The sequence below is a fragment of the Lates calcarifer genome, linkage group LG5 (assembly GCF_001640805.2).
Source record: "Lates calcarifer isolate ASB-BC8 linkage group LG5, TLL_Latcal_v3, whole genome shotgun sequence".
Classification (NCBI taxonomy): Eukaryota; Metazoa; Chordata; class Actinopteri; family Centropomidae; genus Lates; species Lates calcarifer.
This window is the reverse complement of record NC_066837.1, coordinates 17,153,434-17,172,416: the sequence shown is the minus strand read 5'-3', so window position 1 is coordinate 17,172,416 and position 18,983 is coordinate 17,153,434. Positions and strand designations below refer to the sequence as shown.

At 43.3% G+C, this 18,983-nt stretch overlaps 1 protein-coding gene across 14 annotated transcripts in view; it reads left to right on the top strand.

Annotated features, from left to right (window-relative positions):
- The window catches only part of nfixa (nuclear factor I/Xa), a 135,668-nt gene that overhangs the window by 33,449 nt on the left and 83,236 nt on the right, over positions 1–18,983 (top strand). The window contains exon 1 of one of the 14 annotated variants that reach the window (XM_018664960.2): positions 3,790–3,957. The exons of the other annotated variants lie outside the window; for them this stretch is intronic. Within the exon in view, the coding sequence (XP_018520476.1) occupies positions 3,931–3,957 (27 nt within the window). The 5' untranslated portion in view covers positions 3,790–3,930. Of the gene's footprint in view, positions 1–3,789; positions 3,958–18,983 lie in introns of those variants that run through there. 14 annotated transcript variants of the gene reach the window in all.

Sequence of the window (18,983 nt, the reverse complement as noted above, 5' to 3'; positions counted from 1 at the left end):
CTTTTCCTCTGTAAAGATTTACCGCAGTTGAGAGGAGGAGGGTATTCAGCGTGCAAAAGACTCAGCAGAACATGCTGCAGAAATCATTTTTATACAGTCACACTTCACCATGGGGATGTTAACCACTATACTATCTTAATTCTTCAGATCTTTGAATTGGAGGTTTTGGGGTTAATGTGTCCAGGAAACACATCCACATTTTTTTGAGTGTTGACACTGTGCCGTTAGCATGCTCTTATATCTATTTCCTGTTAAATCTCCCATATGTCATCGTGGACTCATCTGTCGACTGTGCTGATGTGTGGCAACAGTGCCCTGCAAAAACACTGCGTTTCCTCATAATGTCAACTTTTCTATGATGTTTTCTTTTCTTTTTCTTTTTTCTTTAACAAGGTATTATTTACGCTTGTCAGAAGTTTGAATTTGCTGACACATTTTCTTTATGTGGAGGACAAAGCCAGCAGTCAGTTAAAACAGATTAAAATGCAAAGCATTTTATTTTTTGCAGGACACTTTCCGTGTGTGACGTGTACTGCTTGTGGTCATTTTCATATCTTTGTAAAAACGTAAGAACAGCCTGTAAAATGATTCCTTTGGCCCACTGTGCTGTAATATGACATGCCGCATTTACTGCTTTAAATTAAGGAATGATGACATCACACTAGAAAAAATAAATCTATACCTTTTCGTCCCGCCAAATGCAAACACAGTAGAAACACAGTAATCCAAACCAGTCCGAGTCACGACGTATGCCACTGCACACAGTAAACGCATAAAAAGCAGCAGGCGTAACACATTGCTCTGCACACACACTCAGATTGCAAACAGATCCATAGAGTCTCTGGGATCCACACTGTGTATGATATGCTTGTTAGCCATAACAGCCAGTCAGCCATTTCTCTCTGACTGCATGTGCCTGTATGCATTTGACTGGCGTGTTCCCTCCCAGGGCACACATAAACAGCTTACTCAAACAATATTTACACTGTACGGTGTAGTAAATGGTACAGTTACACACATTTTCCGCTCACATATTTCCAGCCTTTTTGAAAGGCAGCCTCAACCACCTGTCTCACACATTTAGCATGCTAATGGCAGTATCAGTATGCTACATCACTTTCAATATTTAATGGCCTAGCCACAGGCGATAGTAAACAGCAAGTATATGGGCAGTGCCGTGTGTCAATGGAAGACCACAACATGCTAACTTTAGACACACCATATGGTTTTCTCATGCACTTTTTAATAGCAAACATAGGCTCAGAAACCACTAGAGCCCTGTGCACTCGAGGGGCTTTCATAGGTGATGGTCAGACTGGACTGTTTGATCATGGAGAGAGAGAGAGAGAGAGAGAGTGTCTGGAAAGAAAACCTGGGCGTCAGTGTTTTGTAACTCCTGCGGTTGCTATAGTTTGTTTGTTACAGCCAAGCGCCAGCGTTGAATACTGAGATGGACGTCTCAGGCCAGACTGAAGCCAGAGACGAAGACAACAACCAGTTAAGACGAAAAGGGACGGTGTCTGTGATTAAGACGGCAGAGAAGAGAGGAAGAACAGCAAAAGATTTTAGGATAGAAAAGGAGAAAGAAGGTCACCAAAAAGAACCGCTGAGAAACAGAAAAAAGGGGTAGACAAAAAGAGAAAGAGGGAAAGCGAGGGAGCACACAAAGGCTTTGGGGTTTGGGCCTGTGCCGTGGTGGGGTGTGGTTTGGAAAGAGGAGAGACTTTGGGAAAGGAACAGACTACACCTCAATATGCTTCACTTTCTTTCACTTTTATTTAGTGTGTTCCCTCTTTCTCTCAATCTAATTCTTTTTCTAGTCACTCATGCCAGGGTATCTTTGACCGCAAGACATTTTGGGCTGTGTATGTATATGCGCGTGTGTGTGCGTGCACTGTATACTGCACATAATATGCATGTGTGTCTGTGGTGTGAGTGTCTAAGTATCCTACATAGGCTGAGGTCTCGTAAAGCTGCACAGCTTCATATCCCCCCCTGAAAAACTTGGCATTCGAGCACTGGGGTGACTTCAACCCCCCGAAACCGCACCCTTACACACACACACACACACGCATCTGCACACACACGTTTTGTAAGACCCAAACACACACTCTCAGACATATGCACTTACGGAATTGTACACACACTTCCAAGACACACACACACACACACACTTCCAAACCCTCTCACAAGGCTCTTGCATACACTCTCACACACATGCACAAGGCAGGGGCTTATGTATAATTGCAGGCACTCTGCCTGCATATATGAGTTTGATTAGGCTGAGGAGCAGGCAGCGGGCGAGGATAAAGCCAAGCCTGATTAGAAACAGAGTGTATCGCTTCCATACAATAGGACTCACAATGAGACTGGTTTAGACCACTTCGCCCAAGTTCAGGTATCTTTTGTCTCCATATACACATACAGTACGCTAGAATATGACTTGGACTTGGTTAAAAAGGGGAGAAACAGGAATCCAAAAGGTATCACAGCTGAATAAATTACAGTCTTACACAGTGAATTTACAACTTGCTGTAACAACTTTGGACTTGTTAGTTCCTTAAAGACATTCACAGAGGTCCCCAAAAATATGGAGAAGGCTGGAATGCTCCTTCTATTGTAAATATTTTATAGGGCCAGTTATAACTTTCAGATGAAGAGCTCCTTGTCCCAAAATGAGCAGCACTGAGACGTCCTGAACCAAAGTGGAGCTGACAGAGTCGGGCTTCAAATCCAGCCGTGACATTGTAAACTGAGTTCAACACGAGTTTCTGGTCCATGCTCTGCGGCGCACTATTGATTTACATTAACACACAGTCAAGTTAAAGATATGGAGCCTCTTCCACTTAAAGGCACTTCAATTAGTTTACTCTGTGTGTGTGTGTGGAAAGCTGTGTGTCACCTTCCAGCTGATTCACTGACAAAACACCACAGCAGTTGTAAATTTCAAACCTGTGTGTTTCTATTTTGGTCACGCTTGGGTCCGCTTCTGCATTTTGCTTCAGAGCAAAGGATATGAAAGTTGAAAAAGATCATTTTTGAGGAAATCTGTCCTCTGGAGCGTTTGTGTTTTCTCTGTATTTACTGGTTTAAAAAACAAAGTCAAAAATATACTATATGCCTGCTCTAGAACGATTCTTTAAGCATCACAATACAGCAAAGGCTCTCTGGCATTTTAAATTGATAACACAGAAGATTTATAAATGCATCATAAAGTCACTGTTAACTCACCACTGAGGAACAAACACTGACAAAGTTTTAGTTAAATCTGTCTAAACTGGAACTTAGTTCTTCTTTTCTTGGTTTGTTGCCTACAAACAAAATTATTAGATAGATAGATAGATAGATAGATAGATAGATAGATGAAAAGCACTCAGCACTTATTTCCTCGGGAAAAATAGAAATCCTGTTAAGACCTTTAAGTAGAATAAGTCCAAATTGAAATAATGGGAATATTGCAGATGTGCATAGAAATTACAAATACTTTAAAATACGATGAGGTGACTGAACTCACCACTGAGTACCACTATAAGCCACATAATACTGCAGGAATACTGTTTCTCTCAAGCGATTCCTCTTAGAGATTTTAGCGAAGCGCTGATTCATAAAAAAACTATAACGTAATGAAAATGATTTCAGATAGAGTTAGAGTTCGGTTTGTGTCGATCCGAAAGAGAAGCGGGTAAGAAGAGAGAGAGAGTGAGAGAGAGAGAGAGAGAGGAGAGAGAGTTAGAGAGAAAGAGGGAGGGAGGGAGGGGAGGGAGAGAGAGCTGCAAAAACTTTCCCCTAAAGTTAGTGCGGAGCTTTCACTGTGAGTGAGGCGGGGTTACAGCCTGGACTGAGCCACAGCGGCTTTGCAATGCGGCACCGCAGCGAACCTCCATCCAACTTTATTATCAACAACTCCAATTTTCATCTCTAGACACAACCATGTACTCCCCTTACTGCTTGACACAGGTATGAAAAAATATCCGCCGTTTTCATGTTCCTCTTCGTTGCTGTGTGTGTGTGTGTGTGTGTGTGTTTTTTTTTTTCCGGTGTGGTGCGCCTCCGGTTCGTTTTCTACTGTATGTGGTTACAGTGTTGTGTTGTCTGTCGTGCTGCTGCTTGTCATTTGTTGCGTTTTAAGGACCCCTTTTTACAGCTCGGCTCTCTTCTCCCCGATAGTATTTAACCTCCCCCCCCCCCCCTCTCTCCTCTCTCTCCCTCTCCCTCTCTCCCGCTCTCTCTCTTTCTCTCTCTCCCCCTTTCTTTTTTAATGGCACTCCTCCAACGGGCTTTTCTTGTGCGTCTCATTGCGCATGGTTTGGAGAGAAAATGGCGCTTCTCCCAAATCTATTTTATATAAAACGGAGGTTAGAGAAAGGGGAAGAGGGTAGACAGTTCGCGACTAATTCCAATCACCCCGAGGCAATAATCGGCTTTATCGGCAAATATATTGAACCACGCGTCGAGTTGTAACGCGACTTCTTGAGTTGTAGGACAGTTTGTGTGTCTCTCTCTGTGTGTGTGCGTTTTTTTTTTAATATGAAGGAGGGATTCTGACTTGCGGCTCTGCCGGTCTTCAGCCTGCGCGCTCGGTCCTGGTGGGGGGGGGCGCTTCAGGGTCACAGTGGACACATTAGTGTCTGTCCCTCGTTGTAGTTTCCTCTGCTCCCGCAGCCTCGTCTTGAAATTAAACGAAGTTTTTCGGCGACCTAAAGGCGAGAGAGGGAAGGTGGTGGGCGTGTGTCCGTGCTGCGTGGTTGCAGTTTGATTAATGACAAAATACAGTTGGCCTTTAAAGTAGCAACAGGGCTAGTACATGTTATTTACATACTCATTACGTTAACGACAGCAGTGGATGGAGCTTTTAGTCGGTTAATAAAACAATCTCGCTTTATCCGGTGCGTAATTTCTAAGGGCGTATGGGGTAATGGTTCAGTTAGAGGGGAATAAATGCTCGTTTTTGTTTTACCTGTCTCAAATCAATATGATAAATTATATAATATAATTTAAGCATCTACTCTGAATATTAAGCTCATGTTTTTGTAATTAAATGCAAAATTATACACTCAGTTTTGACCTTTCGGGCCTCAACCCCTTATACGCACCTCTGCCACTGTACAGGAAAGTATAGAAATATCATTTTTTATCAGCTCGACTGTGGTATTAACTTAAGATATATTATATTTCTGTTAAAAAATACCCATCGGAAATAACATTTAATTGATTAATGCCTGCACAGTGAAAATACTGTGGCAAGTTTACCTTTAAGCCGTTTTGACAAGAGTGAGACTCACCCTATAAGCCCGTTGTTTCTTCCCTGTTTATCTTTTTAAAACATTTTTTTTTCATCACAGTGAGTGGTATATATTTTCTTTAATATGCCTTGTTTCATTTCAAGTAGTTTTATGTGTAGATTAAAGCAGATCACAGCTCACTGCAGCAAAGGTCAAACTATAAATGACCTTTTTTTGTTTTATTTTTTTCGTAGTGGTCTTTTTTCGAAATGCATATATATATATATATATATATATATATATATATATATATATGTAAAGTTATGTTTTTAAAATGACTTCACAGATTTAGATTCCAACTGCAGCCACTGCAGAGTTAACAGAGGAGAGCTGCAGATTCAGCTTTAGGCCGCCGCGTGTCCGTTTTTCCCTCTGCCGCTGCCGCTCGGCTTATCGCAGCAGACACCGGGGTTAAAAGTTGTTTTTATGTTTTATCGTTAACTCCCACTTTACACATCAGGTTGAATGATGATCCTTTAACATCAGTGTTTGTTACCTGGCAGTGTATTTTTTTTTTTTTTTTTTTTAATCTGAGGTCAAGAGCTTCAGTTATAACCTACAGTGCAAGAAATGGAGTTATCAAGCATTATCATTTGAATGCATTAATTAACACTGTGAAATAATTTCTCCCAGCTGTTCAGCTTTAGACATGTAGTTTAAACATTTTTAGAGGTCAAGGCCTGCCGCCCTCTTTTCTGAAGTACACTGTCTCAGCATTGCTGTTAAACGGCATAATAACCTATAATATGTCTATATTTTCCAAAAATGTATTTGAGATCACGTTAGAGATAAACACCACGTGTGATGCAGCAGCAGAAATTGTAACCATTCCTTTCCTTAAACAGAAACAGTCTTCATTTTGACGAGCTCCGTGGAAAACATGCAGGATTCCTCCTCGGTGTTATTTCAGGCCTTCTGACCAGACCTCAGTGTGTTTTCTCTGACTGTATTTAGTCGTCAGAGACAATAAAAAGTCAATTTCACCTCATCTTTTTTTCCCTCCCCTTTTTATTTATTACAACAACAAAGCAGCCGTGGCTGCAAAATGGGCTGCATCAGAATCATTCACATCGCTTAAAAAAACGCCTCCATCTTTTTCATTTTTCTCTCCCCCTCTTTTTATTTTCTCTTGACCTTTTCTACGAGTTTGAAACAGTGAGCGAGACGTTTTCTAATCAATAGTCTATTTGATTTGCTCCGTAAAATAAGTACAGCAGCCCCTACTGCATATTTAGTGCAGATAATTTTCCAAGCCTGGCGGTATGAGGCAGAGGTCCGCATCGAGTTTCCTCTTTCTTTTCCATTAATTAAAATTAATTGGCAGCAGATCCTCTCGCACGAGCGCCGCATGGACGCGTGCTGCCCATATGCGCGATACATATTGATCTGCTTAGGCTGCTGATAGTTAGTGCGTCTCCCGGTCTTTTACTTGATGGATATCAAGCTGAGCTGATTTTTGTTTGTATTCTCCCACATCTACTCGAGAGCGCGTGCTTGTATTTAGAGTATATTAAGATGACATCAGTCAAAAACAAACTTGGGGAAAAAAGAAAAAAACAACAACAACAAACAACAACAACTTGCATGCATCCTGCTTGGACGTTAAGTGACACCTCTCTGTTTCTCACCTGTAATTAAAACTTGACTTGAACATCCGTCTTTAATTGGTTTTAATCGCTTGTTTTAATTATAAGCGGTTGGATGCTGCGAAAGGCAGGATTATGTATTGTTTTTTATGTGTCCACACCCATGCACACATGGATAAATTATACTGACGTGCATAACGTAGGCACTTGTACCCACAGTGCCATTGTCATCCTGTGACTCAATTAAGAATGTGCTCTTCGATCTTAGTCATGTAAATAATTCACAAATCACAGAGAACACGCAAAACTGGTGTAAACAATCTACAATGTATTATTAATGCTGATAAAAGCTTTGCTGGAATGGCCTGGTAGGTGACGGACCCGATCAGCCAAAAGTGGCGCACATGTGCATTTGCCAAACAGCATCGCACCGGGAGGGGGTTTTTTTTTTCGGACTCCGTGGCATTGTTTCACATCCCTGTGACGGAAATGCATTTGCATAAAGTTTTCATGTGCTTTGAAGGTCGCGGAGGCGTCGTTAATTAAAACTTTTATGTGCTGGCGTTTTGAAATCAATTATTTCAGACTCCAGTTAAATCCCCGCTTATCCAAATGAGATGTGGGCTGCTAATATACAGCGCGTCTCACAAACACTGCCAACTTTTTAAGGCTTTGCTGCAAAACTCAGAGATGTTTAACGCTGTGCGGGAGATAGTTTTAACTGTTTCCCCGCACAGTTCACACGCAAAAAAAGAAAAAAGTTTTGTTTGCCCTCATAAGCGCTTCATGCCCGATTATTTGTAGTTCTAAAGTGTTTGTTTTTTTTTTTTAGATTTGGAGATCAAATGAGTCCTTGAAATCCACTCAACCGTGCAGATTGGCAAAGCACTTGAAAGCATGCAGTGAAAGTTATACATACTGTAGCCATGCCATAGCCATAGCAATAGAAAAAAATGTGGAGATTTGTGTAGTCAGTATCTTTGGTGATGGAGATAAAGGCACTTATCATCTCAACAATCTCTGTTTTGTGCATATGGAGAAAGCACAAAGTGTGCGGCTGTATGTATGGAGCTCACACAGTCAGTTTGCCTTCAGTATACTGTCTTGAATATCTTCTAAATTAAACACATTCTTTCCTTAGCCCAAAATTTGTTTTATTTTGTCATTAAAAGTCAGACTTTCAAGACCTAAGTCCATACCTGGCTCTCATAGCTCTCCATGTGTGAGTGTGTGTGTGTGTGTGTGTGCATGCATGCAGCATAATGCATGTGTGTTTCTTACTCCTTCCCCCGTTTTGGGCCGATGGCTCTCCTGCGTCAGCCCTCGGTTCTGGTTTCACTGGGACCGGACGGTGACGGCCGTGGCGCGAGTGTAAGCCGAGGTGGGCCTGCATGATCTGGTAACATACCAAGCCTTACCGGTGTCACTTTGTACCACACACACACACACACACACACACACCACACACACACACACTAATCCTGCTCACACTGAGTTAGTTGGTAGGCACAGCACAGGCAGCAGAGAATAGGTCTGCTGTAGTGGACGGTAGGCATGGTAAAAGTGGCCTGCCAAATGTGCCAGGACGGCAGGCAGGCAGTGGGTTGCAGGCAGAACCCAGGGGTACATTGTGTTCCTTTTACTTATTCATCCTTTCTGCTGGAGGCAGACCAGGTCCACCTTACACTGCTTGGCCCAGAGCGAGAGCTGGTAGGCAGGGACGGAGAGATGGGATGGAAGAAAGAGTGCAGGGAAGTGGGAAATGGCACAACATGTCCATGTCAGTTGAACAGTGTCTGAATAAATTCCGATTACATGGAAAGTGTGAGGGACGTGTTGACTCAAGGTTTCTAAAATGCTTAAATTAAGTTAATTTTAAGTTTAAATATTTGCAATCACATGTGGTGAATCATTTTTGTCGAGAATGAAATGTGTTTACATAATAAAAAAAATATTCGTTTTTGTTTGTAGCCTTTTAAAGATTTACTATGGAAGAGCCTGTGAGGCCTTGAGCAAAACCCAGAGGTAGCTTGCGGACCGTCCTCCCCAGCATTTGTGTGTGAATCTGTCTTGGAGGTGGGTTAAATCCAGCACAGTGTTGCTCTGCTCATCCCTTATCTGTGCAGTCTTCCTGACCGCCCATAGAAAATGGATTTATCATGCTTAACTGAGGCAATTGGCACAACAGGGTAATAGGTGGCTGTCCCCTGGATGGATGGGCCTGTGTGTGTGCGACCAATATGTGTGTGTCCATGTGAATATGTGTAGCCTCCTCCCCCAACCCCCTCTCTGTCCTCTTCTGCCTCCTAGTGTGGATTAGGTTTAGGCTGATCTGCGGCCAGTGGAAGCAGGCAGCCCCTATAGCGGTCTCATGTTGGTCTGCGATATAGTTGTGTTTACCAAGCCATACGCTGCACACACACACACACACACATGCACACACATCTGAAATCAGACTGAACACTCATGTATGTTGTAGGCAGATAGACAGGATGTGTGGCAGAGGAGCAGCAAAGTCAAAATCACTTCAGTGTGCTGATACTGGGAACATCTCTCTCAGTTTGGCTTTTGCCAGCTTTTGTCATGAGAGTAGAAAGTACCTCAAAACTAACTACACTCAAATATCCTGCAGAACTTTTGTTGTCACAGTGCTCACTACCTGATATGATTTTATTTTTGGCAGGAGGGAAGAATTAGGTGCGTAATATGAACGTGTGATTGACTGATAATTGCATATCATCCCTGTGCAACACTGTTATTATTTTTTTCTCAGGTTTGAGAATCAAAGGTGCAGCAGCTCGCAGTTAAAGTCATTTAAAATGAAAAGGCTTAAGTTTGCCAGCAAGTGATTAAACGATAAGACAGTGAAAACGCGAGGAACCCAGAAGGAATCGAGTGATGAGAAGGTACAAAGGCCAATGTGCTGCGCTCTTCATGCAGCTGCCCCTCACCTTCTTCCCGCTCCTCTTCCTCCACCCCCATCCGCCTACTCAATTAGCTGCCTTTAACAGAGAAGTAACGGTTAGGGAGAGATCTGCATTGTTCAAGGATGAGCTTCGGTTGTTGTTGTTGTTGTTTGTCTCTCCCTCTCTTTCTCTGCCCCCCCCCCCTCCTCCTCTGTCGCCCGTTGGTGTGTTTTTCGTTCTTTTTGATTTTCTCAGAGGCTTTTTTGTGGGGGTAACCCCGCTGAATGGGACAATGCAGCCTAGCGTGAAATTAAAGCTCTTAGTTAGTTTGGAGTTGCTCAAAAGAGGATTTTACACATGCATGCATTCATACACTCTCCCATACGCTATAGATATAGCTAATTAGAGGAAGTACACCCTATGTCGAGCATCAAGAGCCCAATTAAAAGAGTAGGGGGAAACCTCAGCATGCAAGATCTAGACCCAAATCAGCTCTGTGAATGCATTTCTCCGCCTTGTGTGTGAACAGTATGTCTGCCTTCTTAATCCAGGCGGGAGAATATGGAAAAGACTGATATGAGAAACGCACAAGTTTCATTAACATATGCATGTCACGTACTCGGTAAGTAAATCAAGAAAACAGTCGGATTGATCATCCTGACAGGCGAGCGTCTGATTCAAAACAGATTGGACCGCTCTTGCTGACTCTTCCAAGTCTCATTTTGGAAGTAGTTTCCAATGAAATGTCTGTCATGCATGCACATTAGAGTTTTTGTTGTTCATGTCAAAGGCATTTATTTGTGCGATTTCACAGCACAACACTGGAGTCTGATGACTGTTTTGCTTTGTCAAGTAAGTTTGCATGCTCCCAAAACCATAAAGCATTAAAAAAAAATTAAGTATTGGCCTTTAAGAATAAAAAACAGTGTAAGTAAAAACTAATTGCTGTTCTGCATGTAAAAGCCTTAACCTTAATATGTTTACTGTGGCTATAAATTGCAGTTGATGGAAATATATAGGTCAGTCTGTATAGCCATGACACCTAATGTGTTGAATGACGACCTAAGCTCATTTATTTTTTGCCTGCACTCTGTGTGTGTGGTGTGGTGTGTGTGTGTGTGTGTGTGTGTGTGTGTGTGTGTGTGTGTGGGCCAGAGACAGACCAATGTAGAGCAGCAGCAGCAGTCCACATCGCCCAAGGGAGCGAATAGCCGAAATATCCACCAGACCTAACAAATATATCTGATACTTGACGCAAATGCAGTAACAATCTTCCAATCACCATTCATGAACAATCTTTACTCCCAGTGTGATTAAGTAGTTCACACACACACACACACACACACACACACACACACACATACAGATACACAAACACACACTTCCACACGCTTTTGTTCAGCCCTATTTCCTCGGTGTAACTACTGGTCACAAAGGCCTGCAGTCCCACTGAAGCAGCCAGTGAATCCAGTTAGTGAGTCAGACTTTGTGGAACAAAGTGTGCTGCTCTCTGATCCTCTCTCTCTCTCTCTCACTCACCCTCTCACTCTCTGTCTCTCACTCTCTCTCTCTCCCATTGAGAGCGCTGGCAGCTCGCCAGGGGTGGAAAAATCTATAAGCCATTGCGTAATATACCATATCTTTACCTTGGTTGAACCCTGCGCAAGATCCACAGCTGTGTGAGCACACAAACAGAGGAATGAGTGTGTTCATGCCTGTGTGTGTGTGAGAGAGAGAGAGAGAGAGAAAGAGACAGACAGAAAGAGGGAAAGAGACGCACAGAGTGGCTTCTTTGTGGCTACTTTTCAGTGTGTGCCCTCATATAAACAGTATCACACCATTTTGATCAAATGCTGCTGACAAAATATTTTTCTAAGTAGACTGAGCATGGCGTTCTGATCACTTTGTGGAGCATTGTGCCAAGAGAAAAGTTAGCTGAGGACATATAATATTTATCTGTTTTCGAGGCGGGTGATGTTAAAACGGAAATCAAATTAACTCCATGTTTTGCTTTAATGACATATAAACTCCATGGCAACGCCACTGTACTGTTCTCTACAGTAATATTCGCTACTGGAGTTACTTACTCTCCATGCATAACTTTAGAATAGAAATGAATATATAAGAGCCCCAGGCTGAGCGGCTTCTAGGCCTTTCATGTTCAGCACTCTTCTTCTTATTCGCAGATTCACAAGATTGGGTTTCAATACGTTTTGGGCCGTGTTAGCGCAAGCGCCGGCCTCCTCTCACGGGGTCCATCTGCACCTGAAGCTTCTTCGGGAGCCGCGAGTGTTTGAGCTCCTGAGGGAGGGAGTGTGATGTTTTTATTGGATGCCTTTATAGCAAAGCCTCAGTTGCTGACATTCAAACTTTTCTGTCGAGTGTTTTGATCCTGTAAGTTCAAGGGAGTCATGTCTGTTATGACTCTTATCTCATGCAGAGGTACACACACACACACACACACACACACACATCGAGATAAAGACAACAATAAGCTGCTGCTTGCAAAGTGTGTGGCTCCCTCTTGGATAATTGAAATGAGATGAAATGCCAAACACTGTCTAATCAGTTCTCATCTTCAGTAATATGATCCACTCAGCCGGTGATATTGGCCATCCGAATATCACATGCGTGGACTGATTCGTTTTTAATGGTGGTGATTATTATTAAATGGTCTGTAATGACTACTGATAATCCCCATATGCAGCCGAGTACCCTGGATTCGCTGGGAGGCAGTTGTTTGTTAATGCACCACTGCAACCTAAAACACATACAGATGTGTGTGGGACAAAACCGCAAGCCCAACTGAGATCCAGGCCATTGTTTTAGTGCATGCTCGTGCTTAATTTTTACCGGCTTGCTTATGGAAATTTTTCAACAAACGTGTAACTTTTCAGCGCGGGGCCGCCCATATTAAACTCATTTACTTTCCTCCCCTCCAGCTATACAGCGTAAAGGGTCAAACTGTGTTAGTGTGGTGATGGCGGTTTGGGCTGGGGTGTGTGTGTGTGTGAGTTGTATGAGGGAGGTGGCCTCAGTAGATGGGGCTGGGAGAGGAATACAGCATCATTTTTCACCTCATGTACTGGATATGTATTTGTGTGTGTGTGTGTGCGTGTGTGTGTGTGTGTGTGTACTGTGCGAACGTGTGTGAGGCTGACTGCTGATATGTTTGTGTTTATTGACTCAAAGAGACGGGCCGTGGCTGCGTACACAGTGTTGTACGGGTGGCAGGGGTCCAGGCTTGGGGGAAACGTGTGTGTTTAAAGTACACACAGGCCTAATTATGCTGATTTAAGCATTCTTGCGGTCCTCCCTCTGGCTTGTGGTGAGTTAACTGGCACAGGGGCGTCCAGCAGAGAGAGAGAGAGAGAGAGAGAGAAGGAGAGAGAGCAAGGGTAAATATTAAGGAGAGAAGGCAGAGATAGAAAGGCAAAGCTTGATAAAGACATTAATTAAAAAAGACCATAGTGAGACAGATCGAAAGAGAAAGGGTAGCAGTGAGCTGCAACGTAGTGAGGGTGACTACGCAGAAAAAAATGTTGTCCCAGACGCTGGCGAAACAGAGGAAAAACATACACTGCCGTCAAACTTCCCGGCAGGTTTTTTCCCTCCTCACTTTGGGTTGAAGAGCGCGCCCGCTCTTCGTATTTATTTTTATATTCAGATGTTATGGATTGCTCCGGGAAAAGGCCGTCCCTTTTCCCAGCAAGAGGAATTAATACTGTTTGAATGTTCTCTCTGGGGTCTAAAAGGAGGAATTTTGCAATGGAGTTTAGGAGGTTTATGAGTGAAAACCTGACCACTGCTAAATAAACAAACTGGGGGATGATTAAAAACTGACCCTTGTTTGTTGACTCTCTGCTGTTTGGCCTGTGTGAGTGTGTGTGTGCACCTGTCTCCTGTCTTTTTATGCACATGCATATACCGGGCTGTCGACAGCGTGTGTATTATATATGTAAAATTTAGACACATGAAAGGGGAAAATACCAAATTAGAGGCAGCTTTACAGGTGAGTCTAACACAGGTGAATGCGGCTTAGAAATAATGTGGCAGCAACGATCTGACAGGTTTGAATATTTATGCATATACACACGCTTTAGTGTAATTTCCTATGCACTGTGTGTGTGTGTGTGTGTGTGTGTGTTGTGTGTGGCGTGAAGGATTCCTGCACCTCTGCATTATGACTTTGTTGCCTAAACAACATCCAAAACATTACATAAAAAGCCTGCGCAGGTTCTTTCCGCGACAGAGCAGAGCAGAGATTGATGACGTTAACTTGTGTGTATTCAAGCTGCCTTTCACTCAGGTGATAAAATCCTGCTGGAGAGGTAGGCAGGGCCGCTCAGTGTCTCCGGGTTCATTTGCTGCACCGTATGAGACAGGATCAACCAGGCACCAAAGCTCACATGTGCTCTCATCTGAAAAGAATATTCCTTACGCTTCATTTCTATCATTTTTCTCTCTTTTCCGCCTCTTTCTTTTTGCTTTCTCTTATCTTTTCCCTGCTTTTCCTATCATCCCTCAGCTCCCCCTGCTCTCTCTCCCTCATTACGTCTTTTACTTTGACTGTCTCTTCCTCTATTTTACCTCATTCTTTCCAGCCCCCTCTGCTACTCCTCTCTTTCGTTCCCTCAGGAAGAGCCACAGTCTTATCTGGGATATGTTGGATTTGGTGAGCTTAAAAGCCACTTTACTAACTCCCTGTCTGCCTCTCCTGAGAACAGCGCGGGCTATCTTAAACAGTTTCACCATTCGCCAGGCTTTGTCCGTTGGAATGCTGCTCATCAGGCAACTTTTTACTCCCTGTCGCCTCTTAATGCTAATCCTTTACCTGACTCTCCATCTTCTGGATTCCCACCCTCCTGCCCCCCCCCCTTCCTCTCTGCTTTTTTTTCTGTTCTTCCACAGACTAAAATGCTTGATATACACATATTGGGTTTCTTTGGTGATGTGAAGGAATGCTAATGTATCATAACCATATTACAGTACTTAGAGGAGGCAAATGGTGCCAAGTGCTATCTGGAGAATCAAATCTCTGCACAAGAGCCTTCTCTCCCCTTCAGATTGAAAAAAACACTGTTCCCATTTTGATTTTCCTCCCTGGAAATATATGAAGCTGAAAGCCCCTCTAAAATTTGCTGAAACAATGGCGTTATTGTGTTCAATAATGCAATTTCTACAGGATTTGGAGAGCCAGCCTAAATAAAGATGAGGCCAAATCCTATTTTGCATCTGATTTTTTTATGGGCAGCCTAAGAGCCTGAATATTTCCCTCAACATTTCCCTATATGTAGCTCTCTGAAACAGGATTCAGAGGATACTGTGTTGTCTTGTCTGTGTGCATGATGTTTGAATGTTTTGCATATAGTGCTGTTACAATTTGATTGTGAAAATTTAATGTAGAGTATATATTTTTAAAGATTGTTCAACTACTGTACAGAAACTAAATATTTATTTCACAGTGTACTCAAATAATAAGTGTAAATCCAGAAGTAATCCTAACAGGATGTGATCAGACCCAGGGCAGGCCTCTCTGGCTGGTGGAAGGCAAACTGCAGTGAAGGATTTGCTGGTTTTATTATTGGGGCCTGTGTGTGTTGTTGATGGAGCGGCCCCATCCATGTTGACTCACAGACAAACAGCGGTGATGGCTACACTGAGCAGGGGTGTCGGGCTTGGCTCATGATTCCAACTCCCTAAACAGCGCCGCAAAGGCAAGCCCTTCTTTGTGCACGCACACGTGTGTGCATGTGCAAGAATCTGTGTTTGTGCATTTGTGCGGATGTGTGGATCTATGCATGTGCAGGCCATTCTGCATTTGCATGTGTGTGTTTGTGTGTGTGTGTGTGTGCGAGTCTACACTGTGTGTATGAGCTTGTGTTGTGTCTGTTTCAGTCCTGACAGCCAAGAAGCCTCAGCAGCATCTGACGTGGCAGCTCTTGCTGCTTTCGGTCCAGCTCTTTCCTTCTGGCTCACTTTTCTGTGATACTATCTTTTCATACAATCACATGTTTATAAATGGAGACTGACTGGTATTTCATACCGGACCAGCTTCACAGAGAGTTGATAAACACTGCACTATTTGCTGCAAAATAACTTGGCGAATATTTATTGCAGTTTAAAAAAATGTTGTTATTTTTTTTATTTATTTATTTTTTATTATTTTCAATGAGACAACAGTAAATCTAAGCAGGATACTGAGTAAAGGAGAAAAAGTTTAAAATAAAAATCTGTTATGATTCAGTCTGAGACCCGCAAAGGCACATTTGATTACACGTACACAGTATTTCACTGACATGTCATTCCATCTCTCAGCACAGTTGTGAGGGATTTCATGGGTAACTAAGAGCTGATAGAAAATACTATCGATAAATATATTAGATGCAAGCTATTAAGTAATCACTCATTACAATACAGTTGTTTTGTTTGAATAATTTTGACAGTTTTTCAGTACCGTCACTCTGTTGCGTGTAAATGAGGGTGGAGATGACTGCCTTTCACATATGCATTTCACATTTTCTGAAAATATTTCAAATGAAATACATTCACAATTTTAACACTAACATAATTTGAAGTTTGGATTAGTGGTACAGCACGTTTTTTGTTTGCTTTCCCTCTCTGCTCTGTTTGTGAGGTGCCTTTTTATCGAGGTGGGTTTCCTCCATTTTATGTCCCCTCTGAGGATATGTACTTATGGCTGTCTGCCTGTGGTACTGTGGTGCTCCTGAGGTCTGTGCGAGGTGGTAGTTTAGGCCGGGGAAGTCAGCGAGCGTGGTCACAGAGGAGATAACTGCACACACACTTTCCCCGAGGCGCCCGTCTGCATCGTGTGTCTGTCTGTCCTCTCCCAGGGCTTTGATGGAGGATTCCTCTTTAAAATAGGAAAGCGCTGGTTTGAGAGGATAAAAGTTTCAGAAATGATTTAGTAGTTGTGTGAGCGTGCATGTGTCTCTGTGTGTTTATGTGTGTGTGGTTGTGAAGGCTTTTTGTTTCCTCGCCTTTGCACGTGTTTGTGTGTGTCCTCTGTTTCTTCCGGCCTGGCATGGTGTTTGCCCTACAGGGAATGCCACTCAAAATGGGCAGAGCGACCTTTAACCCTCACACTGCCAGCTCAGAGTCAGGCGCAACTTGCTGCCGTGTCAAGGGCACCGTCTCCCTTTAACCCAAACTCTGTCAAGCATGGCAGAGATTAAGACCCAGTTCTCAGGAAGCCATTTGGAAGAGACACCTTTTAACCCTAATGGGATCAGAGTTGCACAGGAAGCCACTTGGAGCAGCCACCCACTCTTAACCCCTAACACTACCGACTCAGCACAGACAAGGCAGAGTGCACAGGCAAAAGCCCAGCTCGTATCATGCCACAGGGAGCGGGCACCATTTAACCCTCGCAGCGCCAACCGAGCACAGGCAAAACTCCAGCTCACATGATAAGCAGAATTAAATCCGCAAGCTTCACTGTTCCTGATAGGGAGCTCACTGATGCAGAAATAGGATAGTAATGTAGCAGGGTTGGTTTCCCATCTGCAAAGTAGCACGCCACAAACATTTGAAATGTTCTAATTGTAAATGACAAATTGTGCTCACCAGGAGCACAAGAGTTTTGTTCTTTTCCTTTTCGAGAACTGGCTTTTATTAGATTTTTCTAGGAAGCTACAGACAACAACTCAACACACATTAATTAAATGGATCATTCAGAAAAAGAACACGACGACAAAAAGCTATTTCCTACATAAAACTCCCTTTTTTACCCAGTTGTCCCCACAAAATGTCAACTTTTCAGGAACAAACAAGAAGACTGTTTTATTTCCAGCATAACAACCAGTGAGTTACAAGTTGTACCAGTGGGTATTAAAAGGGTTTCATAAAACCAGATGTTGTTGAATCTCATCTCACAGTTAATAAATCTTCATTCACCAAAACTGGAATCAGCAAAGTTTCACCCACTGATCATGAATATGATGTTTTCTGTTATTTGGGAAAACGTGCATTCTACTGTACATTTCAAAATAAAACTGGCTGACGTTAAAGCATGTAAACATGACCTTAACAGACGCTTAAACCTCTGCACTTCCAGTATTTTTTTCCTTATGAGAAGGGAGAGTGTTTGTGCGCTCCACTTACGCCCTGTTCAACAAACAAGGAAGCAATCAATCACACAAAAGAAGGGAATACATTTACAGGGAAGGTATGGAGAAACATGCCAACTGGTCTCTTGCAAATTATACATTTAATACTAAATGCTGACAGATGATATAATGGTTATACAAACAGCAGCTGATAAAGTGTAATTTATAAGGGAGAATCTTTCCCTTTAAGGGAAGTACCAGGGCATGGGTTGTGGCATGAGTGGCTGTGTGTGTATGTGAGTGAGAGAGAGAGAGAGAGAGGGAGAGAGAGTAAGAGTGAAAGAGATAGAAAAAGAGGGAGAGAGGGTAAAGGGAGTTTCTGCACTTGCCTGTCTGGCACCGGCTGAGGAATGAGTGTACAAGTTTGAGTCTGGGTGAGTCAAGCTGTGTGTGTGTGTGTGTGAGGGAGAGAGAGAGAGAGAGAGAGAGAGGCAGCGAGAAGAGGAGGGGAGAGGGAGTTCCACAGTGAAAGGAGTGAGGGGGAGCGGAGTGAGAGATGCTCGAAGATGGATAGCAATTGAGATAGAAGGAGCACAGGCAATTAGTTGAAGCGAAGGGGTGAAGCAGCAAAAAAGCAGAGGGAGGGGTGGCTGAAGTACAACAACAATACGGAGTACAGGAAAGCGAAAAAGTGTTGGAGAGGGAGAGAAGGATCGCAAGAGTAAGAGGTGAAAGAAATAAATGAAGGAATGGAAGAGTAGGTGATGGTGGGGGGCACAGAATGAATGTGTGAGTTGGGCTTGTGGTGAAGCATTTGCATAAAGGGTGAGGGCACTCTGCCCGGCTTTGGGGAGAGGTTGGCATCTCGCCTTGCCGACTGGCAGAACGAGGACCAGGGAGAAATAAAAGAATGAGGGGGAGCGAAAAGAGTGAGAGAGCGGGAGAGAAAAGTCTCTCAATAGTGCATCTCTTGTGTGAGGAGAAGCAGGCCTTGGCTGCTGTCGGAGCGGGGCATGGAAGGGAGGGGATATCGGGTTTCATTATCTGCTTGATTCCTGCTGTATTTGCTAACCTCGAGGTTCAAAGCCCTCGCTGCAGCTGTAGGCAGGGCATCGTGGCCAGTGTGTGCCGCTGGCATGT